This window comes from Falco cherrug, chromosome Z (assembly GCF_023634085.1).
Source record: "Falco cherrug isolate bFalChe1 chromosome Z, bFalChe1.pri, whole genome shotgun sequence".
NCBI lineage: Eukaryota > Metazoa > Chordata > Aves > Falconiformes > Falconidae > Falco > Falco cherrug.
Window position 1 is genome coordinate 28,912,582 of NC_073720.1, and position 27,210 is coordinate 28,939,791.

Below are 27,210 nucleotides of genomic sequence, written 5' to 3' on the forward strand. Positions count from 1 at the left end.
AAAAACAAAAGAGGTTTAAATGCTGAGTTTTCATTTCATTAGAGTACAATACGTTTCAGAATAAAGCAAAACAGATAATCTTGAAATTTCTGGTAAAATAGCACTTTTTAGTAACAGCAGCACATGTGACCTATAATATGACATTATCTTGTCTCATGTACTATCATATGATATGCAGCTGGTACTCATACTTCTTTCATATTTCCATGAAATTGTCTTTTTTTTTTATTTTATGGTTGTTTAATTTTTCCATTTTATTGGTATTTTTTAAACATGTTTGTGTTTCACAACTTTTGTAAAAATTTATATGATGTCATGAATTTCTTTTTGAGTAGCATAATTCTAGCAACTGGTTTGTGAGAAAACTGCTTTACAGGTTTCAACAGGATACAGGATAAGCAATGACCTTTCCAAGTGAAATGCAAATTGCGAAACAATCACAGTCATCAAATCATCCAGTGGAACATCCGTTAAGTTCATCTTCAGTCAGACTTCCTAAGAAGTGCTTTTTGTGCGTCTGGACTGCTACCTTTTGACCTTGGTCTGCAGCCAGTTCTACTCAGCAACATTCACACCGTGTTAGCTATTCCCTTTTCCCACCTGATCCTCATCAGAAGCAACTTTCTTCCTGTTTTGTAAGAGAAACAGGAAATCTGTGCATCCAGCCTGATGCAGTCCAAGACACTCACTGCCAATAGAACAGTCTAGCTGCACAGTGTTAGGGGAGTTGAAAAAGGCCAAGAACAACATTACAGAATATCTTAGGTGACAGAAAATAAGAAAAATAATGGAGCCCTGAAAATCAAACAGCATTATGGGGCTATTTCAGCTTCTCATCTCCTCTTGTTTTCCTTTATATACCTGCTATGAGAGAAGCAGTTATCTGAAGCGCTGTTCTCAAGGGTAAGATACCCATAGTCTGTTGTCAGACTTAACTAACCCCTTACAGAAAACACAAAACTTCTGTGACTTGCAAAACCGGGAAGACCTGCAAATGTGAAACAACTGGCAGATATACAGCTTCCCATAAAAGCAGCTCCTTTACCTCTTCTTCTCCCACAGCACCACACAGGACTAATGCCTCATTCCCCAGTCAGCTCTCCATCCACAGCTTTCATGCAGTGTTGAGCAGCCCTCTGTTCACTCCACACCCTGCAGTCGCACTGTAAGCCTGCTCCCTCCCAAGAGGTGCACGTTCTGTCTTCACCATGCTGTGGAGCCAGTGGCTGCCACTGACAGCTCTTACTTGCTCCTCCAGTTTTTTTAGAGTTACTAAAGAGCCCTCTGGGATAGAAAATGAATTTATTTTTCCAAAGATGAAGTTTATCGTGCAAGCCAGGTCTTCCCCCCATTGTGAGGGGTAGCCTAGTCACTGGCTTTTGATTCTTCTGAGCGATATAAAGATTATTTAATCTTTGTAAATTATTCATTAAAGATTTTTCAGAATCTCTCTTTTTATGTTTTTTCCTAGTATAGAAAGCAAATGTGTCTGAATCCTTCCTTTTTTTCTCATAGCCAGAATATAATTTCCTGTCCAGCTTTTCCTGTAGCAATTAACTCAGCCTGCAACACCACAGATGTGATGCTGATATGTTACAGCTATAAAATTAAAAACACAGTTCAATGAGTACAGATTGATAAACAGAAAATGGGAAGTAAAAGGTGTTTTCATCGACATAATAACTTCAGTAAATAGTGTGGTAGCAGAAGGACAAGTACTACAGAAGGAGTGAATAACAATAATTACCTGGATAGTAGTCATGAATAACTCAATATTTCTATTTATGTCTGTGGGTAGCCTGTAAGACATGAAAGATGAAAAAAGCAGAAATAAAAAAAAATATTTTGTAAGGTAGACTGTGTTTAACTGATAGGGAGAAAGTACAAATTACACAGGAAACAAGTTGTTGTAGATTGAGTTGGATCTGTTAGCCTATGGAGAAAACAAATTGCAGGAAGAGCATTTATGAATATTTGGAACAACAAAGCACAAAGCAAAGGCAATTTGGGAGACAGTTCTGCAGTAGCAGGGAGATGAACTGGTCGACTTCATATTAGGCAAGACAGATGTGAATTATATACCTGTTTAAAGAGTTCATTTTACTGTGCTTCTGTCACGTGCTTACACCTTTGTAGTTACTTTTCTGGAAGAGCAGCTGTTGCTGGTGAGCAGGCACCCAGCTTCGCTGACTTGGCAGTGGCTCTGAGGGGTTCTGCTGGGCCCCCCCTGTTTCTTGTGCCCCCAGCCTCCACTCCCATCCTCCCTGCACAAACTCCTAGCCTCCACACATGGCTTTACCCCTCCTGGTCACTGCTTTTTTCTGTCACAGCTGGGACACTTCCTTTAAAAACTTGAATTTTGTGAAACCATTGGCTAAGGCAACAGTCTTCTATGATCCCCCAGTCCCTGACAAACCTGCTTCTGCACATGTGCTAAATGCTTTCTCATCATAGTGGGAATTTGCTCCACTTTATGCCTTCTCCAGTGGAGCAGTTCTTTTAAGGGAAGGCATCTGTTTGCTGTAGACATCCAATGCTTTTGCAGCTGAATTTTTGGTGTATTTTGCAGCTTGAACCATACTAAGCAGTATAGGGAGGTGTGAGCTGCACGTTGTAATACCCATCGGCCCCAGGTTAAGCAGCTGGGGAGAAACCTGTGAGCAGTATTCAGAACCCAGCATAGCTTTGTGGTAGCCTTACATCTAGGAAACTTGCTTGCTAAGAGATGTATGGCCTCCCACTGCCTCTTCTGGGAGCTCAAGGACACACTTTGGGGCCACCCTGGGTCCCAGTCAGAGGTGCTGATCTCCTGGACTGCACAGAGCATGCAGATGCTTAATGTCAGCTTCCTATGCTCGCTGCCCCAGGGTTATGGATGGAAACACCTAGTGCCTAGACATGTAAAACCTTTGTTGAATCTATCCTGACACCTGTCTGACACTGATCTTCTTCAGTGTTGCCTTATCTTGGCGAGACAGAGGGAATAAGTGAGATGATAGACCTCAGAGAGCAGCAGTTATTATTAGGATAAGGGCTAATGGTTTTAAACTAGAAGGCAGATTTAGATTAGATACTAGGGATAAATTCTTTACTGTGAGAGTGGCGAGTCACTGGAACAGGCTGCCCAGGGAAGCTGTGGATGCCCCATCCCTGGAAGTGCTCAAGGCCAGGCTGGATGGGGCTTTGAGAAACCTGGGCTAGTGGAAGGTGTCCCTGCACTTGGCAGGGGGAGCTGGGACTAGATGATCATTAAGGTATCTTCCAACCCAAACCATTTTATGATTCTGTGATTCTATGATCTACGTATGCCTATTTCCCTTCTGTGTAAATGCCTGTATGTATGCATATGTAATGTATAGATACAAATTTATCATACATACCTCTGTATATCCATCCTGGCTCATCCTCAAGGGCTACTGGAACACATCCTCCAGAAAATGTGCACACTTACACCGTGGAGGGTTATCCCTATGGTAGGCATCCCTATGAAAGCAGCCCAAAACCTGCCTGCAGTGTAGACACATGAACGGAGAGCACATGGCAAATGAACTTGTCACACTTACAGCCATGCTTCAAAGCAGTACTGCCGTCACATGGAGCTGAGTCTTTACTGTGGGATGGCAAGAGCAGAATTCATCTTCTCTGTAGGGAGCCTTCATTATAAAAAAACCTAAAACCGATTAAACGTACCGATACACAACATTCACTCCCATTTTTCTAAGAAGGAAACATAGTACAGGAGAGCTCACTGTGAACAAGATGGACTGTAAACTTGCATGCCACAAAGATAAAAATTTTATAGCTCATTACAAAATATGCATGTACAAGATTCAGAGTACATGAATGTACATCATGTACAGAGGAGTTTTTTCTTATAATAAGGACCAGAAAATTAACTTGGCATTCAGTTAAGATGCATTCTATAGTCCAAATTTCAAGATAATCTTTTTTTATTATTATTCCATAAGAAATAGTACAGACCACACTAGCACACAATGCTGAATTCCTTAGACAAATAAACAGGTTCAGTTCCTCTGTGTATCTATACTCTGCTAAAATGCTGAACGATGCAGCAGTCTTACCTGCAGCATTAACTCAACATGAAGTTTCACTGGGTTATCCGCCCTCAACCTCCTCTGTGAAGGGTGCAGTAAAATTGGTCACACTGAGAAATAACACCCTGCTCTGCACCCACGCCAGACTCCTGTGCAGCAGCTGGGCTGCTGGGGAAGCACCCTGTGCCGTCAGTGCTGCAGCCGCCTGAGCCTCTCTGCAAACGGCTTCACTGCAGGGTGGAGGATAGTCAAATTGCCCTTTCCCAGGCAAAAAGTGTGGTAGTCCAGGAATGTGTTAAACTTACCTGATACGCAGCCTGGGGTGAATGCTGAAGCCTTTCTTCCATGGTGACAGAGGCCAGATACAGCCTGGAAGTGCACAGTCACTGTAGGCATCAATCAAAGTATTGCTTTGTCAACAGGAGAAGATGCAGGGCTCAGGATCCAGTGACAAGCTTTTCAGCTGTAGCTCTGTGTGAGGGGAAGTCAGCACAGTGCTTTGCATGGCTGATGCAGGTTTTTACATGCAGATGACACCCCTGTTGAGCAGGCCAGCAGATACATAGCAGGAGGAGAGGTCCTGACCAGTGCTGTTACACAGTCCTAGACCTGTGATGGCTAGATGGGAAAAGTACATTCCTGGAGTGAAAACGGGAACTTGCCTTGGCCTTCCAGGGACATGGAGGAGTGGAACATGCAGCACTGAGAATCAGGTTGCTATGACTATCCAAAATGCGCTATCCAGGACTGGAACCTTGTAGCAGTCCCACTGAACAAGCCAGGGGCTCCCAAGGGGAACGCTGCTGAGCAATTTTGTTTCTCTTAATTCATGAGCAGGAAAGACAATGTATTTCCCAAAAGTATTAGCACATTTTCTGTGAGCAGGTAGCCCAAACCATAGAGGTAAGCGTGTAACTATCAGCTGCTTCCCCAGCTACAATATACAAAAATTTATTGAGGAGAGATTTGCCATTGTACAGGCTGTGAGGGTTGAAGTGTTCGAGACATCTAAGTGGAACATGCGTGACAGTTTTGTGCATCCAATGCACCTGGAGATTTGGTATATTTAAGTATGTCTGTGAATTGCTATTGTGTATAATGACCCTGAGACAGCAGTCTGTGATGTCCTCATGCCAGAGAATCACAAGAGTATTGACAGCCTAGTAAGTTACTGGTAAGATGATTTCCTTCTTGTAATCAAACAGGGCAAATACAGCACAGGAAACTACATGTGAACGTGAGTTTCAAATACTGAGATCAGAATAAATAAATAGGTGACTTTTGATAAATGAAAAGGTGGATTGCAGGAAATATGACCTGAAGGAATTGCAAGAAGGAATTGCAGAGTGGCAAGCACTTGACTTTTATCACCTAGTTTATTGTATCAGCCACAGATCAGCCGTCGCTCACTCCCACTCTTACCTCCACATGAAGTGGTGCCAGGCTTTCTCGGTGCTGCCTAGGTGGCTGTGACCGAGGGCTAAGAGAACAGTACTATTTCAACTTTGGCAGGGTTTTTCTCTGAAATGAAGACTACCCCAAATCACTTCTTACCTGAATGCCTTCCTTAGGAAGGGCAGCAGCTGGTCTTGCTGTATTTTCACTTTTGCTATGAAAAAAAATTGGCCCACCTTAGAAAAATTATATCTAATGATTATATTGTTTTACAAGACACACAGCTCACACAGGTACAGCCCAGGACAGGGTAAGACAGGAGACCCAGTACTTTCAGGAATCCTGTCCAGTCAGACATCAGAACTGTCTCCTCTAAGCTGAAGATACAAGGCTCAAGTGCTCTATTGAAAATGCCTGCAAAGAGCTTCCCCCTCCAGCCCAGCAGAGAAGGCTTACTGCAGGAAGAGCTAGAACCATCCTCGTCCCATCACATGTGATTCCCTTTCTCAGGATTTGCATAAATGACCTAAGCATCTAGACTGAAGCAGTATATTAGAAGGTTTTATCGCACTGACTGCAGAAGTCCTACAGCTCCCCCAGACTGTGTGTAGTGAAATAGAGTCCACAGTAGGTAGGAAGAAAACTTCTGATAAGACATGGCAGAAAATTCTCATAATCATTTGTTATGTGTGGTTACCCATACGTAACCAACCTCATTAAATATCACCCAATTTTTTGCATACCTGCAATAAAGTCATTATTACATCAAAGATTTGAGCCTGAGCCTATTTTTTTAACAGTCTCCTGTTCTGATTTGCTCACTGTGCAACAGAAATTTTACACCAAACTTAGGCAAGGGCTAATTAATTACTCCATTACTGAAAATATTAAGAGGTATAATCAGTAATGTTCCAAATAAGGTAGCATTTATAGACAAGTTCTGATTATGAAGTTTGCTACATTCTATAGAAAACTAGTGGGTATACTCTTCAAGAGAAGATCCATAGGCTAATTCTAAAGATTATTTTTTGTATCAAAGGTAGCAATATTTAGGCCTAAAATCTATTGGCAGCAAGCATCTCTGAATTTCAGATGTCTTAAGTATATTTGGAAAACTGAGTATAGGTGAGTATAGGTGAGTATAGGCTCAAGGTGCTAGCCTTGAGCACTGACCCTTTTGAAAATCACTCAATAAAAATTGCTGGAAGAGAGAAGAGAGTATCACTAAAGGAGTCGGAGTACAACTGAACCTGCAAACAAAGTAAGAGATTTCTTGTATGCCTATGTCCTTTTCGACATTCTGCAATCTTGAGTTCTTTCATTTTATATACTAAATTCATTGATTGCACACATAGCAAGCTAGAAGTCTATCCTTTTTCAAAGGATGATTAAAAATATCAAGGCAGTTTAATAATGTGTCAGAAACAGGAGACCAAAATCCAATAATAAATGAAAATTCATGATTAAGAAAGAAGTACATTTTCCCTTCAAATTTTTAATAGGGAGTTATGAATAGTGGTTTTGTTATTTGTTTTTTTTTTAAAGACAAACAAATACAGGTCTCATTCATAAACTAGTACTGTGTAAACCATTGCAAATTGTAACATGCAGCAAATGCAGCAGTTCAGTATGTACTCCAGAGATTACGGTGGCAAAGGAATGACGCAGGAAGTCTCTGCTTCCTTCCTTAAAGTAAGTTTAAGATTACAAATTAATCTCAAAAGAGATTATGAGTATCTCAAAGAGTTAATGAGTATCTTAAAACTGCCTGCTTCTCTTAATTGTCCAAAGGCCAATTGATCCTCAAGTGTATAAAGTACCAATGCATGAAGATGAGCAGCAGAGCTGAGAGAGCCAGCAAACAAACAGCAGACAGGAACCAAGTGCTGTGTCTGCTTGGAAAGATGCCGAAAATTGGTTTTACCTTCATTCGGCTTTTTATGCTCTTACTTGGTTTCTCCAATATTTGTCTGGGAGTCCTTTGCATTTCCACGAGTTCCTATACATGCAGATGTGGAAATAGCGAGCTGGTGTTCTATTGCCTGTTAACTTTGGGTTTCTTTCTCATTTTGACTGGCATTTTCTGGAGCACTTTCCATGAAGCCTTGAAATTCAGATGCCTCAGCAGTATCTTTATTCGAAACCCCAGCCATGGAGAGCTACATGTCAGCACTATAGACAGGTATGTGTTGCAGACTGCTGCTGACGAACTGGGAGGGAGGGATGCTGTTTTGTAAATATGCTGTGAGAAGAAAGTAATACAAGGTCTTTAGAAAATAAAAAAATACGTAGCCGTTCTATTATATTTCTATGGAGAGAACTGTAATCTGAAATTTGATTTTCTAAAGCAAGCAGCAATGTCCGAACAGCAATTTGTGCAAACAGTACATAAGGCAAGGTATAGTACAGGAAATGTAGCATGTTGCACAGAGCGGTCCAAAGTCATGCATGGAGGCAGCAGGTACAGCAACACCGACTTCAAGGAGCTCCTGCAGGAGCATCATTAGTTCCATCCCAAAAGACAATTCCAGATGTGCTGCTGTGGGATAGATGCCCATATTATTAACAATGAGGTATGTAAGGAGCTTCAGCTAGCTATATGGTTCCTGCTAAAGTTTTCTTGTGTAATCGTACCTTCTATGTCTGAGCAAACTCTGACACTTTGAGAGAAAGAGTTTCTTAAACTGATTGGCACTAGGCCTGACAAAAGTCTTTAACAGGGTCACTGGATATGAATTACTTTTCCCAGACTGTTGTGGAAACCACACCAGAAACACTGATACTGGGTGCTCTAAAGATACTGTAACAATAACACTTAGCAAATTTTGGTTAGATGAGCAGAAACATGCAAAATGTATTTCAAAACTGTGGAAAACAATGATTATTGTAATAACAAACAACTCACTAATTTAACCTACTTTGAACAGTGATGTCTTTCTTCTTCCAAATCAAACTTCTCTTGGGCTCTTGTTGAAATACTCACAAGCACAAGTGTTTGTATGCCATGGGTGGAACCTCTCATGGGGAAAACTCACCTTTTTAGAATGCAGTGTTTTAATAAAACATTTTGTAGAAAGACACAGGTAATCATCCCAGATATGCTAGCTGTTTCATACTAATATATTCCATTGATCTAAACCTAGTTAAGTTTCCATTTGCAGTTTAGGCCTGATCTAGACTTTGGAAACGTAACAGACAAAGCACCTAACCAAGCTCTCTTGAGATAAATCACATTTCACCAGGATGTGTTTCTTTTTGGTTTGCTTTTTTCAGGTCTGACTTCTATCCCCCCTCCTATGAAGACAGCACAGATCCTGAAAAACAGACCTCCTCACTGCCAGTTGCCTCCACACTAAAACAGCAAGAAGTCATCAACATCCCTCCACCTCCGTATAGTGAAAGCAGTGCTGAGTTCATCAGTGAAACTGACCAGGAACAGGCACCACCATACGAATCATCTGCGCAGCAGCTACTGCAGCAGCAAACAGGTGACCAAGACGCAGACCCCAGAGAGGAGTCTAATTCTCAGCCATCCACACAAGAAAACAGTTACCAACAGGATACAGACTGCCAAGGAACCCCAGAAAGAGCAATATCTGTCAGAACATCTGAGACAGGCAGTGGGTAAGCCCCTGCATCTGTAAAGTGGGGAAAGCTGGAAGAAGATGTATGTCAGTGATCCCTAATAGTACACCACTTAGGCTGAAATTGCCCAGGAAAAGCATTGACCATTTGTTTGAAGGGGAGATATAGATATGTATGTATGTATGTATGTACGTACGTATGTATGTATATACATATATACATATATACATATATACATTTATACATATATAAGGTGCTCAGTATTTCAAAGCAGAAGGAATCTCCATAGAGACAGAAAGGACCAGGCTGTATCTTGCAAAACTCAACATCACTGGCAACAGGAGTTTCTTACGCTGCAAGGTAAATGAAGCATCATGCTGTTATCAATCTTAAATGTCTTGGCCTCATAAGGAGTTTCGGCTGAGAGCCCTCATTTGTGGCTTTGTAACGTAACATTAGCTAACTTGGGAAACCTATTAACTCAGCTTTAGTTTGGAATTTGTAAATTATTTGTTGTAAATGCTTATTTTTGTATCATATGCCTTTCAAGTTACTTGTTTTATTTTGGGGTACTAATAGCTGGTATTTTACTATTGAATTCATTAATAAATTTTGTATTTAAAACAAATGCCTTGTACTTGCTTATATGATACGTGGCCTCCATGATTCAGGATAAGCACACAATACAAGACACTGAATACACTTCCTGGCTGCTAAACAGATGACCCTGGCTGTGCTCACAGCTCCTTGGAGGGAACTAGCAACTGCAGGAGGAAAAACCTTCTCTGACTCCTCTGAGCTGTCTCTATAAGCATTTCCTTCCACTGCAGCTTACCTGAGACTACAGGAACTAAAAAAAAAAGGGTCCCAGGCCCTCAAGACCACAGGAAAAGTCTGGTGCAAGGAAAACTTACCCTGGGTGGAGCAGGATCAGGTTAGGGAGCACTTAAAGGGCATGGGATGACTCGGGGTACCTGCATGGTGCTGAGGAAGCTGGGTCGTGCCATTGCAAGGACACCCTCCATTACCTTTAAAAGATTGTGGTGTCTGGGAGAGGTTCCTGAGGACTGGAAGAGAGCAATTATCACTCCTGTCTTTTAAGAGGAGGATCTGGGGAGTTACAGGCTGGTCAGCCTCACCTCAGTCCCTGGGGAGGTGATGGGGCAACCAGTCCTGGAAACCTTTGTGAAACCCATGCTCAATAAGGTGACTGGGAGTAGTCAGCATGGATTTATGCAGGGCAAATGATGCTTAACCAACCTGATGACCTTCTACAATGAGATGACTGCCTTGGCGGATGAGGGGAGAGAAGCGGATGTTGCTTGCCTCGACATTAGTAAGGCTTTTGACACCACCTCCAAAACATCATCATAGACAAACTGACAAAATATGGTTTAACTAAGTGGACAGTAAGGTGGATTGAAAAGTGGATGAACAGCCAGGCCCAGGGAGTTGTGATCACTGTCACAAAGTCCAGCCGGAGACCCAGCAGTGTCACCCAGGGTCAATATTGGATCCAATATTGTTTACCATCCTTTTTAATTATCTGGACAACAGATGATAGATGACAGAACACTGGAACAAGCAGCTGACACAACAGAAGGTTTTACTGCCATTTCAGAGAGACCTGGATGGGCTGGAGAGATGGGCCAACAAGAACCTTACAGAGCTCAGCAAAAGGAAATGCAAAGTTCTGCCCCTGGGGAGCCAGTGGGCTGGAAAGCAGCTCCACAGAGAAAGACCTGGGGGTCACATACTGGAAAACAAGTTGCCAGCAACTCACCTTCATGCCATTGGCCACCCTGGGTTGCATTAGGAAAAGCATCACCAGCAGGTGGAGGGAGGTGAACTTTCTCCTCTGCTCAGTGCTGCTGAGATGCATCTGGACTGCTGGGTCCAGGTCTGGGCTCCCCAGTACAAAAGGGATGTGGACATACTGGACTACCTTCAGCAAAGGGCCACAAAGATCAAGGGACTGGAGCATTTGTCATACAATAAGAGGCTGAGAGAACTGGGAGTGTTTAGCCTGGAGAAGAGAAGGCTCAGGAAGGATCTTACTGATTTCTGCAAGTACCTGATGGGAGAGAGAGGTGGAAGAGGATGAAGAAGAGGGTGGAGCCAGGCTTCTCTCAGTGGTACCCAGTGAAAGGACAAGAGGTGATGGGCACAAACTGAAACACATGAAATTCCACTTGAACACTCAAGAAAGTTGGGTGGGTTTTTTTTTTGCTGTGGGAGTAGTCAAACTATTGAACAGTTTGCCCAGACAGATTGTAAAGTCTCCAGTCTTGGAGATAATCAAAACTTGACTGAACATGGTCCTGGGCAATCTCCTTCTACCTGACCCTGCTCTGAGCTGGTAGATTGACTAGATGATTCTAGTCCTGTTTGACTAGATGGTCCCTTGTAATCTCAAGGATTCTGTGATCCCGTGGTTCAGGTGAGTACTGCTGCCTTCCAAATGGTCTCTTTGAACACAATGTGCTTCTCATCCTGCCACTAACTTTTACAGAAGGGCACTTGTCCCAACGGAAAATGTAATTTAGCTGTGCTGGCAGGTGAATTTGCTGGTATTTTATGGCATAGCTCAAACGACATGATGCTGAAGAGCAGATGCTAGAAGCCTGTATGGTAAAAAGCCACAACCATGCTCCCCAGTGAGACTACACCAAACAATTTGTTGCTTCTAGTCACATTGGCACTATATCCTACTACCATTTTCAGTAATTCAGCCTGAACTACTGTGGTTTTGTAAACTGTTAAAGTTATGTCAGTCACCAATCAATACTGCTCCAAATTTGCCTTTATTTCCCCCTAGTGTAGACTACTATTTATCTTAGATCATAAGACCAGTTACTACAATACACTGTCATTAAACAGGTAAGATTATAGACAGTTTTCTTTCATGTTGGACATTATTAAATCATTGTTAGACTATGCTCCCTTCCCATCTTTACTTCCTTTTTCTCTCTTCCCCTCTCTCAAATCCGTTGTTACGCTATTAATATTCTTTTACCACACCTCTCTCTTTCCAGCTGAACCCAGCAACTTGTCCTCTCCTAATCCTCTCTGCCACCTGCGACCTCTTTCTCTGTTCCTGGGACCCACTCAAGCCCTGTCTTGGCCAGCCCTCTACTGACGTACCCTGAAATTGTTCTCTCTCTCACTGGTCTCCCCAAATCCCTCTTGCTCCTTTTCCTCCAGCGTGCTGGCACTATATCTCATATATGCTGGGTACAGAAAAATCTGAGGTCTTAGGAAACAAAATTACTGTCCAAGTAAATGTCAGCGCAATCACAGCTGAATAACACAGGAATCTTGCAGTTTCCAGACTTGATGAAACTCCTAATCCAGCAATAGCCACAGAATGGTCTGGGTCTCTGTCATAGTGCCTAGACACTGTAATAAGACAAACAATTTTAACAGTAGTTTTCCCTCTGCTAGATGCATGGTCCATTTTTAGGAGCCTTACATCTTTGTGTAAGTTCATGTATGTTGCTCTTTTCCAAGCATTCATCTCTCATGTTAGTAAGTACAAGACTTCAGGAAATGCAGCCCACTTTATGAGATTATGGCTGCAGTTTTTCTCCAGCACATCATATATATAGATACACACTGTACTTCAGCCTTAGAAAGTTTTCTTCAACTCCTTGCAGAGAAAAGCAATTAACTGGTGGAAAATACCAGTTGTTATATTTTATTAGTATCACCAGTTGCCATAAGAAAGAGATGGCACGTGGAATTTGGGTTAGGCTAGTTATGGAAATGTGCTGTTTGATAGCTATTAAAAACCATACAAACAGCCCTTTTCTCCATTTCAGTACAGAGACATGACTATTGTTGCTGAAGCCCAGGACAAAGTCAGTACTGAGATTTTAAAACGTATCCTTTCTTCATGAAGACTGTCTTCATGAAAGCAGACTGCCATCTACTGCAGCTAGTGCTCTAGTGACTTTCTGATAAAAGCACAAGTATGCTTCTTCACAGTCCCAATGTGTTACGCATGAGTCTTCCCACTACATCTTGAAAGACATGTAGCTTCAGCACATCTTACTTGTCAAAAGTGCGAGTCCCAGTCCCAGAAGCTTGGCTAAAGGGATACTTGATAGAATAACTAGCTAGTTCACCATGTGATCAAAAATCCTTTCATTGTCAGAGAATGTGTAAGAGATTTTAGAGGTGTGTGGACTGCCTTTCAGAAAGTTTTGCATGCAGCCCAGCAATTTGAACCAAGTGTCATAATCCTGAGAGTGTCTGTGCTTGACTATGTGTGATCCACTAGTTAGGAGCTTACTATCCTGCACCTAGAGGAGTTTGATATATAAGAAAAATGAAAGAATAGATAAACAAGGTCTCTGTAAAAATTAATATCATTACATTTAAAAGTAGATGTGAGGATACTGTGTTTATCTTCAAAAAAATCCTTATAAAAAGAATAAAGTCTTAAAATCTTTCTTTTTTTTTGGTTTATCAGAATACTTAATGGTAAGGTAGAACACTATGTGAGAACATTAATACCTTATTTGTTTAGAGACAATTAACTAGATAATGTAATTGTATTAAAGGCAGTTTTATTAGGATGCTTGGAAGTGCAGTGTGTCTTGTCCACAATTACGTATTAAGACAGAAATACAGCATTACTCTTTATTGTGTACTAAGTGCCATAGCAATTCTTTGACAGAAGTGTTGAAAGAAATCAAAACAATTTCCTCTGCTGCAATATTATATAAATTGCACTAAAATTTGACAACCACAATGAATTGAAACACACTGCAAAGAGGCAAGTTGCACAAAGCCACCCTGATGAACAATACAAGTGACCACACTGTTCCCAAGGAAGCAAAACTTTCAAACAAGTCACATGCATAAAGTGTTTGTGTTCTTCAGAGAACAGTATTGTAGCTAGAACTGCAGTATCATTTCATAAGCAGAAAAACGCTGCCCATATCCCCAATATCCTTCTCAGATCTATGCCAGGACGTATCTTCCCCCAGATTTTTATTCCATGATCCACTGATACAAAGAATCTAACAGAAACTGTGTCCAGCTGGTGAATCAGACAAGTATTTCTATTTAATTCATTAGCATTTGTCTTCATTTCCTCTTCACTACATGCTTCACTTACCATAAGTAAGCAGAGCAGAAGTACTCCAAAGACTAAAAAAACTTCCCTAATAACTCCTCCACGAAAAATTGCTGAACTTGCAGTGATTACCTTTCAAACACAGTAAGCACCAATATCATCTCCTGACATGAGGAATATTGCAAAAGATAGCCAGGTTACACACCCGACATATCACTGGAAGGACACAATCAGCTTCTACAGCACACATACCTCCCTTTGGAGGAAAAAAAAGAATCAAAAAATCAGAAAAATCTAAAGGCACAAGTCACATTGATATGCTTTAAAAGCAGGGGTAAAAAAAATATGGGATAACCCCTTCTTTGGAAGCATGTGCAAGTATGTATACAGCACTGCTGCCAGCATGCATGTATGAGCAACAGGAGACAGGAGAGGAGGAGCGGTGTCAGAAGAGGCAATACACTCTTTGCAAAGCTTAGTGTAAGCATACAGCCCTTATGCCTCAGACATGCTCTGTATACCTCCTTGTAAACCAACAAGAAGATGACAGGATCCCAAACAATATCCACCAAGCATGTCTTTGCTTTGCAACTCCTCCCCACCTCTCCCTAACCGAAATTTTCCCAACTTTTATCACAGCATTCAAAAACAAGCAGTTTTCCATTTCTGTCACATTGCTGACAACACTTGAAGTTTAAGGCCTCTTTCTTTGGTTATATTGTTATCTGAAATTAAGATATTGCAGGTAAAACAAAGAAGTCAATACACTACTGTATTTGGAGATCAATGCAAATGAATATGCTCAATATTATACTGAATTTTTCTTCCTACCCTACCTCTATTCCCAAGAAAACTTTTAAAATCATACAAGGCACAAATGGCTAACAAATTTCAGCAAGGTCCTGTCTCTTCCTTGCTGTTCCTCTTTTGGCCCTGGTTTAACAATCTTCCGTGGCTTCAGGTGATGACAGTGGGTCCCTTTCGCCCTGTCCTCTCGTGAATCTGAGATATTTTCAGTGCAATTGCTATAAGAGGACTCAGCACAGCCTAAAGAGGAAGAAATACATTGAATTACATAAAATATAAATATCAACAAACCCATTTATAAATCCCCCTTTTAACTGTAGCATTATATAATAATAGTAAATAATTTAATAATAAACACTGACACAACTACAGTATCTATATCGTCATACTTGACAAAATGAAGTACCACGCTAACCATATGTTTTGTGAAGCACTACAATAAGTGTACCTAGGCTACACAGAAAAGAGAAACCAGTAAAAATACTATACTGATCATGTCTCTCTATGTAACAGGAATTGCAGAGCTTTGGCAAAATTTGCTGTCCAAAACAACCTAGAAATCACAGAAGTAAAATTATTTATATTCTGATGAGTGGAAGCTATGTAGATGAGATTTTTCTTCCTATATGTACTTAATCTGTGAAGTTTAGGGTCAGAACGTAATCCAACAATTACCTTAACAGAAATCACAGAAGTGTGTTTTTAATACCACCTGCAATTGTATTAAATAGCATAAATTCCAACAGAAGCAGCCTGAACTCTCAAGTTCCAGGCTACAGACCTTATTAAATGTCTGCATGTATGGGACTGCCCAGATGGGTGAATGCAGGTAACAACAATAACAGTACCTCATGAAACCCAAGTAAAACACAATTTTTCACATGGCAACTGAATCTTTTCTCAGTTGATTAAATGATACGTAAAGATAAACCAGCAGACCAGAGTTTTGTGCAAAAACCTTCTTTTCAGAGAATCATATATTTGAATACCAGACTAGTAAGGTAATTTTTTGATGCTCAAAGATTTCCCGCTGCTGCCCCTTTCAAATAGACTACATTCTGGCTTTAAACCTGTCAGGTTTAAAAATCAAATCAAACACAACAGTAATTCTGAAGAACTTAAATTTACAGTTATCTTTTGTATATTCTTAATATAATAAATACTTTGAATCCGTTTCAGCCACCTAACAGTTTCTGACAGTATGAGGCGTTTGCTTTATTTATACAAATGGTCAGACGTTTAAATCAAGGGTGAGGAGACAACCTTACTGTGCAAGCAGCCATGGAATAACACCATGACTGCCACTGGTGTCAAGTGAGTTTACGATCAAACTTAGTTATGTATGGGTGTGAGCAGTCTGACATGTTATTGTTCAAAAAGTTCCATTTTTGTAGATATCTACCTACTGAATAATCACTGAAGCAGAATAAAAGCCCACTAAAGTCAAACATGCTTAGATAAAAGATTAATATGCAAAGTACAAATTCGTAATTGTGGGCAAATTCTGCAAAAAAAAAAATTAAAATGTGCCAATTTGTAAGATCTTTCATATATCATTCCCTCCCTCCAGCAACATGGATTAAGGAGAACTGAAGTAAGACCAAAGCACATGAAGTCCCTCTGGGCACTCCCTTAAGAAACCTCTTCCTTATTTAATTTAAAAAGCACAAGAAAATTTAAAGAGCAACTCTGCTAACCAGCTTTACTTGACCCTGCTTTCTTAAGCACCAAATGCACTCTGAAGAAAAAAACTCAAACCAAACAAACTTGACACAATGCTTTGAACAACGCACAAAATCAAATGAGTTTATATGACACCCATTTACATAAACAATTTAGCTGCTGCTGTTTTGCCAGGTCACTCCAATTACTACTAAATATCCTGCTTGCTACAATCATGCTTCTCAACTGAGAAAGTCCTGGTTTAGTTCTGTCCTCTCACATTTCAATTTAATGACAGTTTCTTTATCCTACAGATGTAAAAAAGCCAAAAGTGCATTCTCTTCAGAATGGCAAGAGCCGGGCAGAACAGCAAGGAACTGGAGCTGTATATGCCTTTTAAAAGCTCCTTTATCTCTGTAATAAATAGTTTACATTTCAGTTGCAAAAGAGAAATCCCAGCCAGCAATCATCTACAGTTAATATGATTCTACAAAGACTTCTATATCTTAAAGAGATCTTGATTTTAAAATATTTTTCAAATGTTTCTTTCTACTTAAGAAATTACTATTGGTATGTTGACTCGAAATGGCAATTACAATCACACTGTACGTTAGCATATTTAGCTCTTGGAAACAGTTTGGGAGATATGGTATGTTATCCTTTAGACAAAATTTAAGAACTGAAAATTAAAAGAACTTACTTAAATCAGAGTTTTGCTTTAGTTAACAACAGATAGAAGTGATATCTCTAAAGAAATAACTGGTAGGAATGATTATTCATACTAGCAAATACATCAAAGAAGCAGATATCTAACATAAAGCAAACAAAGAGCAAAAGCCCTTTGCTTGGGAATAATCTGTACCAAAGCTGTCAGAGGTGTATCATTCCTGCTTGGCTCATATAGCTTTTTTTTTTTCTCTCTGTATCTTGCAAGAAAATTCTGTATAACTGTCTTTCCTCTAGTCAAGTTCTCAGACAAGATTTGCCCTGTGATGCATCGATTTTACCAAAGGCTCAAGCAGGGCTGAAATGTACCTGCTTGCAGGTTAAAGGCTCAGCATGTGTCTGGAGTTTGGCTTTAGAAAATACTTTTCTAAATAATTTTCTCAAATCAGGTGGACAAATGCCATCTATATGTCAAGAAACACTTTGTGAAAACCTACTATGTGTAGCACTTGCAGTAAGACTTGCCAACTTCCATAAAAAATCAATGCAGTTCTGATGCAAAATGATCTGTCCAGTCTTTGCCTGGAAAGTTCGTGAATCTTTTCTCTTCAGTCTCTCCTCCAGCCTGCACTGAATTTCAGTCTTTTTAGGAAAACTAAATGTAGGTGAGTTTTACACAGTCTAGGCACAGACATTTTCCATAGGTCTCAAATTCACCTTTCCCAGTTCAATGTAAGCCTCAAAACCAAGTTGCTCCATCAGTCTCATAAGTAATAAGAATTCTGCAGAATTTATCTGGGAAAAATAGAACAAAAGAAGGCTAACAGAATGGTAATGCCCTCAAATAGGATCCAAACATTTTACTGAACACCAGCTAACTACAGCTCTCTTCTGCACTTCTCGAGTTTTGCTCTGTCTTCTCTTACTGTACTGATCTGCATTTTGCATTCAGCATCATGCCCACCCAGTGTTATTTTGAGGTCTCTCAGCTTTACTTATACCCAAGTGAATGTACAGGGTGGAAGACTAGGAACATGGTCAATTATTTGTATATATGTCACTATTTGTAAAACATTAAAGGCTAAACCATTTGCTCTCTGTATTCTGGGATCACCAGGACAGCTAATGGAAGGCCATTCAAATTGATCAGTCTTAAGAGAATGTCCTACTGGCGATAAAGATCCAGCATCAATCGGCTAAACCTTGTGTGACTGTTACGCAGGCATTTAGTCACCTGAATTACTAATAATCAAAATGGCACTTTGGACAGTAATTATTTCAGAACAAATGTTCAGACCTTGCAACAGATTTCTAAGCAGAGCTGGCATAATACTACCTGTTCCAGAAGAATTAATTTCCATAGAACAATTGTTAATGCCTCAGAATTAAAGAGAGATAAACAAGTGGGTTAGTACAGCATGAAGTTCTCAAAGAAAGGCTATAGTTTAACTTCTGGAGCTTTGTAAAGACAGAAGATGTGCCAAGTGTTTTCCATCTCTCTCTAAAAACTGCTGTCCATTCTACTTCATCAGCTGCTTGCCTGTCAGCAACAATTAAAGTAGTTTTCCCATTCGTAAAGGCAGCCTTGAAAAAAGCATGCTTGCAGAATGCTTCAAAGTCACCAAAAGCTGTAATTGCTAGGTGTTGTTGGTATTATTTTATAAATTACGATAAACCTTGATGTTTCAGGCCTGGGCTAGAAATCTTTTTCTCTCCTAAAACTTAAATTCCTTTCCATTCCTTCTCTTTTTATCATTTAAACATTACACAGAAGTTTGTTTAGAGAGGTCAGGGTAACTGAGACAGCTCTATGCCCTGGAACAAGGACACAGAGGAATCAAGAAATAACTCCTTCCTTTCTTACCTCTTCCTGCTCCCCTGTCATTTCCCCTTGCTTCGTGTGACTGCTCAAAGCTGCTGATAGCCCTCTGTAACCTGGGCAACAGAATCACTATCACATGAACTAAGGGAAAGAAGAAAGGCAGAAGAGAGGGGCAGATCCCCAAAACATTTTTTGATGGCCTTACCTATGAGAAGGAGCTTTTCCTTTGGCTGTAACGTACTTTCAAAGTCAAAAAAATACACTTACAAAGCAACACTAAAGTGATGGAAGAGATACAAAGCATGGACTGAAACAACTAGACGGTGATCTCGGCATTAAGATCACATAGTCTGGCACCACAGTTGTACCTTCTGCAGGGCTTCTGCCATAAGGGTTCAACACACAGCTCAGCTCAGTGTGCCTGCTTGGGTCTTGCATTCCAAAAAACCAGAAGTCTTTGGACAGGTTTATGCTACAGCTACCCATCCCAGAAGATCTAAACAATGTGGATAGCCTGGCTCTTCGTGGAACAAACTGGACTGGCTCTGTAACATACACAGCACTGGTAATGATAATTTTATTACCATGAAGCAGCACACTCGCTGTAGGAAAAAGGGAACTAATCTCTCTACTCTTGTGCATGGTCTGCCTGCTAACTCAAATAAAAATACAATAAAGGTCAGGAGGCCAGCTGTTCTGCCCCTAGCAATAGAGGAGGGCAGGCAGGAGGGGTGAAAAAGACAGGAGGAAAATGTAAACTGAGTGGTGCCCGGAAACATCTACATTTGCAACAGAATAGTTATTTTCTAGTACATCCAAAGAGCTTTGAGGGAAGATCAGGTTTAATGAAATAATTTCCTGGATTCATGAAATATTTTATAATTACTGTCACATGAAGTAGTTTTCCTATATTCCTTTCCAGTTCCAGCTGATTTAAAATTTGTCATTGTATGGCTTTGGGCAGAATCAGAAGCTAAATTACCTGAACAGTACAAACATGCTGCGCTACCTAAAAGTGTGAACAAACAGATGGAAATCTCTATATCCCATGTCCCCTCAAAGCAAGTATTATTACTTTTAATAGTAAAGGCAAAACCTCATATGATTTCTCTGGACATACTGTATGATTTAATAGTCAACCAGAGCCATGCTAGAAGATGCAATGCTTCAAAAGTAAAGAGAGGCAATCATTTTACAGCAAACTGCACTTGTGCTTAGGGTTGTAGGAGCGTCTTGACAGGACCATATACAGAAACCTTTAATTTTATACCTCATAAGTCACATTGGACACAAGGATTTCTGGGTTACTGATTTCAGCTCCCTGCTTTTGGATATAGTCACACTATAAACTAACGCTTTATTTAATCACTACATATATACAATCATACATACTCATTATCCTTTCATATGCCAACCAAGGTCCACCTGAGAATCAGGTTTTTCTTCCATTATTTGCCATTCAAAAATTGTTTCAGAAATTGAGTCTTTGAAGATCAAGACACAGTTTATTCCAATGATTCTTCTTTTATTTGCCTTGCCTTTCTGGACAAAAACACAAAGAAACAACTCCTGCCCCAAAATCTTTGCTTGGCTGCTGCTAGTCTAATTATTCTGTAGCTAACTAGCACTTAGCTCATTAGTCTTTTGCAAAAATAATTCACTGCATCCCGTTTTAAGAGTACCTGATATAGACTGCATAGGTCTATGACAACACCTATTTATTGCTGTTGCAATTCACTTAATGAATAATAACATACTGCAAACACAGCTAGTTAGCCCATATTCAGAACAATCCAGATTACTCACTACATTATTCCCAGGGCACTTATCCTGCAACAGCAGCACAACCATGCTGTTGAAGGACATGTTGGATTTACAAGTTAAGCAATTCAAAGCAATTCTGCATAATGGGTCACTTCTTTCTTGGTACTTATATATGAAACTTCCTGTTTGAATCTTATCCAATTTTGATAATGTATCCAGGTGGCTAGACAAAGGACAAGAAGATATTAGCCATGTGCTGAGATCTGCAAATAACAAATAATGAGCTGATCTATAAAATTTGGCTATAAATGAGCCTAAAGATCAATAAATTCTTATTTTAATATTTCATGCCCATTCAATGTATCTCTAGATTTTCCATTTGTGTTACAATTAGCACAGCTATTAACTCTGTTAATTTTAGAAAAATATACATGCCAATGCATAAAGGTCCAAGATTACAGATAGAAGTCTGTGGTTTGTAATAATGAACTGCACTTCCTGAAAGTGTGAGTTGGATGCCTACTGGACTGGTTAAAACCAAAGAGATTGTCTTTTTAAGGAAATCTTCCCTGTTATCTGGAAAGCGATTTTCTCAGGTATAAAGAGTGATGAGGGACATCACTAGTGCCAAGGAGCATCACCAGAGTGGTCTTCCACTCTAAGGAAAATATTCCAGTTTCAGAAAAGCATTTGGCATTGTTTTCAAGGCTTTGTTTTAGAATTAGATTGCATCACCACTATAAATCATGTAATTTTAAAATGCTTACATGGAATTGGTTGTAATATACTCTGCACACAGCATGATAGCCATTTCTCTTTATTGCTCCTGATTTTCACTCCTGTTGATACTGGCTTATAGGAAGAATTCAACTAGTAATGGAAAAAGTAGCCATTCTTTATCTCCCAGCTGACCATGAAGCTGCTTCTGCCAATTTCCTTCAACGGATCATTCAACAGCTAGAAGTCACTGCCATTCACATTTATCTATGACCTCAGACTTCTAATTATTGGCATATTTTACTACTTTCCCTTGGACTCATGTTGATCAGGCAGTTGCTATGCTTAATTTATTCTAGGTGGAAAGTATTACCAATTAACTGTATGAAAGACACTACTAAAACAAGATTTGTGTGACCCTTATGTTCATTAACAGCTACTGTTTGGCCAACATATACATTGGAAAAAAAGATGCTTATAATCCTTGCTTCTGTTTGGTTACAAGAATGCTCTTATGGAAGCTCTAATGATTCTGAAGGAAAACATACACTTAAAGGCCATAAGGCCTGAAAATCAGCTCTTCCTGTAAGACTCATGAAGCGTTACACAGTACTGAAGCACAACAAAGCATGAGGAGACCTTCACTTGAGCATCACTCACTTTGATGGCTCACTCTGGCCAAAGTTAAGAGGCACAGCTTTGAGCAGCCCCCATAGTCCTTCAAAGTATGTCAGGCTTTCTGTTGGGTATCAAACCAAAGTAGCTAGCACTCTCACTGTAGTTGAACCTGGATGATACTGAGCATCGTTACAGATCTTTGTCCAAATTTTGCTCTGGACAAAGGTTCATCGTAGAACAGCCCAGGCTGGAAGGGTCCTTGAAAGATCATCTGGTCCAGCCTTTTGTGGGAAAGGTACTATGGTCATCCACAGAAGTACAGCACCTCTAAGGCAAACAATTAATTCTGTCCACCTCAAGTGAACAGTTGTTTTTAAAAGAAATGTACTTGCATATATTACTTTTACAATACCTCCCAATCAATATTTCACTCCAGAAGTGCCATAATGTCATGTTGGTGTTTCAGGACAATATGCAAGTCTCAGCATGCATATTGGAAGGTGTGGTTTAGATTTCTGTGTATCTGTTCAAGATTCACCAACAGCAGTTACACTGCCAAAGGGAACAGAAGCAAACTAGAAAAACTTGAAAACTGCTGAAAAGCTGTGTGAATAATTTTGGAAGAGGCTTTGTCTGAAAGGAAAGGGGGAAAAAAAGGATGCTGTTATGAGACAAAATCAAGCTACTTACCACAATGATTCCACAAAATCAGACTGTAACTTCCAATATAGATGAGTTGTCTATCAAGACAGAGAGATTTATTTCTTGCAAAAAAAGGGCAAAAAGATGTCTCAAGGTATTTTTACCTTTTGTTTCAGGTATTCACTGGAATTACCCTAGTGAATGGTGATACATGGAAAAAAACACAGAGCAATGCAAAGCATTCCTCTTCCACTTATTTATGTAAAAAATGAAAAGAAGGTATTGGAAGGAGGTGGTCTAGTAAGGAGAAGCAGCCAAGTATTTACTTAAGCAGCCAATCATCAATTAATTCTATGTCTTGGTTTATAATATAAGAAGTATGCAAGAGAGTTTCTCCTGAACAGCTGTTCCAGGCAGAGTGCAATGATACAGAAGCTACATGTAGTCATCTACCCAATTATGAAGATCACCTACACTTAAAGAAAAATAAGCATTTATCCCAAATGTAACAATTTTCTTAAATACTACATATAAGGTATATACTTTACATACTTTACATCAGTGCTCTTTGAGTAACGTGAATATGTTGTTTATGGCCCCATTACTGAAAGTGAATAGGAAACAAAGTACTTAAAATTTCAAATCTCTTAGAGCTCTTCCTGATGTACATGTATCAGTATGAATCTCAAAGCAAACTAAACAACAAAGAAATTACAGTATAAGGAAAACTATGCTGCCTCTCCCCAGCAATGTTGAAAAGGAGTTTGCTATTCACTGTCTTCCACATATTCCATTGAAGATTATCAAAGGACCTCCTGAGAAATTTTCAGTTAATTTTTTACTAACATGAGGATCTTCTGAAATCAAATTTATGTACTGCCTTGAAATCCACCATTTGCTTACGGGATACAATCTATGACCTTGCAGGTCCTAATGCCCTCACATTGTTGGCAAGGTATCCAGCCAGGGCAAGGAAAGAGGAGCAGTGGGAACTGTGCAATACTATAAAATGAGAAACCAGAAAAAGAATTTATTGCGTTAATTGTGATGAAACTGCTGTTTGTCCTAGATTTGGTGCACATGGCAAGAGATGAGGAGAGTGTATGTATTTCCTGAGCCAGCCTGGATGTTAAAATGTCTGTCTGCACCGCATGAATGCAGGAAAGTCCCTGCAATGAGTTTCAAGGCAATGACGTTTCTACCCCTGGGATTATCTGTTCACTAGGGAATATCCTTCATAAACAGCCAAAAGTGTAACAATCTGACAGGCTCTGGTACACATACAGGAAAAAAACTTTCAGCCTATTTCTGTCTCTAAGAATAACAGACCCTTTTGGTATCTAGAATAAAAGACCAGACTCTGAAAGCCTTGAGAGCAGTGACAAGCCCTACTGCCCTGCCCAGTCTCCCCCGAGGACTCTCCCCTGCACCCTGCCCATGGGCTCACGGCTGTTTCAGCCTGCCCAGGGGTGTCAGCCCCTGCCTGAGCTGTGCCACAGGAGTGCTTGTCTCCAGACTCTGGCTCTGCTGCCTGGGCAGACCTCAGACCTGTGCTATAGGTAGCTCTTCTCCCTGACATAACCCTCGGATGTACGTTGTAGCTTGTGTCCAGTCCTGACTTTGACCCTGCTGTCTCCTGGCCGGACTCACACAGTAGCCTTTTCTCCAGCCCTGTCTCTGATCCCATCTCCTGCTCCAGACGGACCCTGAACCTGACTCATCAATTGCCTTGTCTGGGATGGTCGACAGAGCTTGTTACCAGAGCCCTGCTCTGCTCTGCCTGCTCCACTTGCCAGCTGTGGGACTGTCCCCTGGACAATGATGGCACCGCCTGTGCCATAGCTGCTCTGGGTGCCTGGCTCCTACCACCTTGAGCAGCAGTCCCTTTCTGGCTGCTCCCTGGACGCAATGTGAGTTGCTGGTGAGGTCACTAGACCTTGCAGTGGACTTTATTGGGTCTCTCAAGCAAACCCAGGCAGAACAGAGATTCAATGTAACAGCAGGGCAGCACATTTCTCATTTTCTAAGGATAACCTCTGCTCCCTCAACCTAGTGTCTTTACAAGTTGAAGATTTACTGAGAACATTTGCTGTTTTCCACTCATTTACAAAGAAAAAAAAAAAAGTTGTTAAAAAAAGAAGAGCATTGATTGCAGGTTACATTAGGAGACACACAAACTTAAACTCTGCCAGCATGTCGCTTCTTTCATATTGCATACCTTGTAACAACTAGAACAATCTGTTGATGCAAAAAACATTCCATCTTAAAAGGCACATCAGAAGTTTAGCTAGACGAATGCTGCAAGTACATGCTCCATTGTTTTCTAGTATTTTTTGTTGGGATTTGTTAGGCAGGAAATGTGTTCAGGTAACACTTTTTGTGTCACATATCACAAGGTTACTCCAAGTCCACTGCAAATGTCTAAAACGAATGTCTTAGTCTGTTTCTTCCCATGAGTTATTTTCATTTCATCTATGCCTTACCTACATAGCACAAAGAACCATATTTACAATGGTCAGCTTAATGCAGCTGATAAACAATTTGCGCTGTGGCAAAATTTCACATAGGTGCATTGGCCTTGGCTGGCCACCAGGTGCCCACCAAGCCGCTCTGTCACTCCCCCTCCATTCTTCACTGACCTTAGTGTCTCCGTAGTTGTTGCTCCCACATGTTCTCACTCTTCCCTCCCTGCTACTGTTGCACAACGGTTTTTACCCTTCTTAAATATGTTATCCAAGAGGGGTTACCAACATCGCTGATTGGCCCAGCTTTGGCCAGTGGTGGGTCCACCTAGCAGCCATCTGGAACTGGTTCTGTTTGACATGGAGACAGCTTCTGGTGCTTTTCACAGAAGCCACCCTTGCAGCCCTCCCCCACTATCAAAACTTTGCTACATAAACCCAATACAGTAGCAAGTGCGAATGTCCTCGGCCAAAATATATTTATAACCCTGCTCACTGGCTAAACCTAGGTGCACAGAAAAACAAAAGAACTGCTGAAAAATGGTCCTTTACTCTGTTGGAGGCTTAAAATGGTAAGTATTCTGTCAGAGGAGTTACTGAGGATGCAAACTGCTCTTTAAGAAGCAGATAAAATAAATAGATAGTATCTGCAACATTTCTGGAAAAAACTGCAGCACTTTTCATGACTGATAGACAATTGTTTAATAGCATAAGAAGAAACTCACTAAATTTATGGTGAAAATCCAGTGAAAAAACAATGTCTAACATTTGCCTAGGGTTCAAATCCATTTGACAGCTTTTATGTTTTGGGAAATTTGCATTTGCATTACAGTCAGGAATACATAACTAAATGGGACTTCAAACTACAGGTTTTTGATTTACTACCAACCAAATGTTTATCCTCTCTTCCATGAAACATCTTTAGTTCTCTTGTTGCATTAAGGTGTTTTACTGGGAAAAATCTGGAAATCAAAATGTGATTTGTATAACAAAAAGGTTTAGGCATCTGCTGGACTATACTGCAACCTGCTCTCAACCTTCACTCTTCTTAGGAAAGTTGTGATATCAGATAATTCTCAGACAGCTGCACGTCTTTCCCTTACAAGGAATCCCTGCACTGTTTAGACTCTGGCATAACTGTTACTGTAAGGAATCTCTGGGATGTTGTAACTAAGTGGTCCCCAGATAACCTGCTTGAAAAATTATTATATTTTTTAAAAATATTGTTCTATAATTCAGATTACAACACTTGCAAAAAAATGAGAGAAAAACTAAAACTAGCTCAGCTTCACTTAATAGACTAAGAGTCATTGCCCAGCATTTATCACCAGGTATCTCAGCCCCTGACATTCCTGTTTTGTTAGATATTACACAAACATACTAAAATTGTTGGTCCTGCCTCAAAATGTTTACAGTCACATGATCAGGAAAATCATCCACTAACAGTAAACAGGGGTCAAATTGCTGAGTGTTCCTTCTGATTAAAGATGAAAACCTGTAGCCATTGTTATTACAACGAAATTGCATTACTCATCAACTTATTACAATATTATTGCATTACCTGTGGTTCCTTATTGTGTTGGCTAGGATCCTTTTCATAACTCTCTGCATAGATACGGAGAGTAGCTCTCACATGGCTAGAAGCACTCATTCTGAAGATCAGCCTGGAAGCATCTGAAAAAACAATCCGCAGCCCCTATGGGAGAAGAAGGAGCAGCATATAAGTAACGCGGCAGTACCTTTGCAAATCACAGTTCACTGCTTTAAAATGAAAAGTGAAAGGAATGGTAATTTGGATGCAATTCCTTACTTTGGACAAATGATTTATTACTCTTTTTTTTTCTCCTTCTAAAGACTAGAAATGATCTTGTGTATTCCTTCCCACTTCTCATAGCAAGGACCCTCTTACTGCTGTTTTTACTTTCTTTAGCT

General features: G+C 40.2%; 2 protein-coding genes across 2 annotated transcripts in view; one reads left to right on the forward strand and one right to left on the reverse strand.

Moving 5' to 3' along the window:
• Positions 1-6,978: 6,978 nt before the first annotated feature.
• TMEM252 (transmembrane protein 252) lies at positions 6,979-9,182 on the forward strand. The gene is made up of 2 exons (XM_005440808.4): positions 6,979-7,632; positions 8,724-9,182. Exons 1-2 carry the CDS (start codon positions 7,277-7,279, stop codon positions 9,076-9,078), a joined length of 711 nt encoding a protein of 236 aa, XP_005440865.4. The 5' UTR covers positions 6,979-7,276; the 3' UTR covers positions 9,079-9,182.
• Positions 9,183-13,584: 4,402 nt separating this feature from the next.
• The window catches only part of PGM5 (phosphoglucomutase 5), a 78,262-nt gene continuing 64,636 nt past the window's right edge, over positions 13,585-27,210 (reverse strand). Inside the window, exons 10-11 of the mRNA XM_055699694.1 lie at positions 26,840-26,974; positions 13,585-15,165 (exon numbers count right to left, since the gene is read on the reverse strand). Of these exons, the coding sequence (XP_055555669.1) occupies positions 15,076-15,165; positions 26,840-26,974 (225 nt within the window). The 3' untranslated portion in view covers positions 13,585-15,075. The remainder of the gene's footprint in view (positions 15,166-26,839; positions 26,975-27,210) is intronic.

Coding starts and splice junctions, on each gene's coding strand:
- TMEM252 (XM_005440808.4), top strand. CDS start 7,277: ATGAAGATGAGCAGCAGAGCTGAGAGAGCCAGCAAACAAACAGCAGAC. Junction 7,633..8,723: donor CATGTCAGCACTATAGACAG/GTATGTGTTGCA, acceptor TGCTTTTTTCAG/GTCTGACTTCTATCCCCCCT.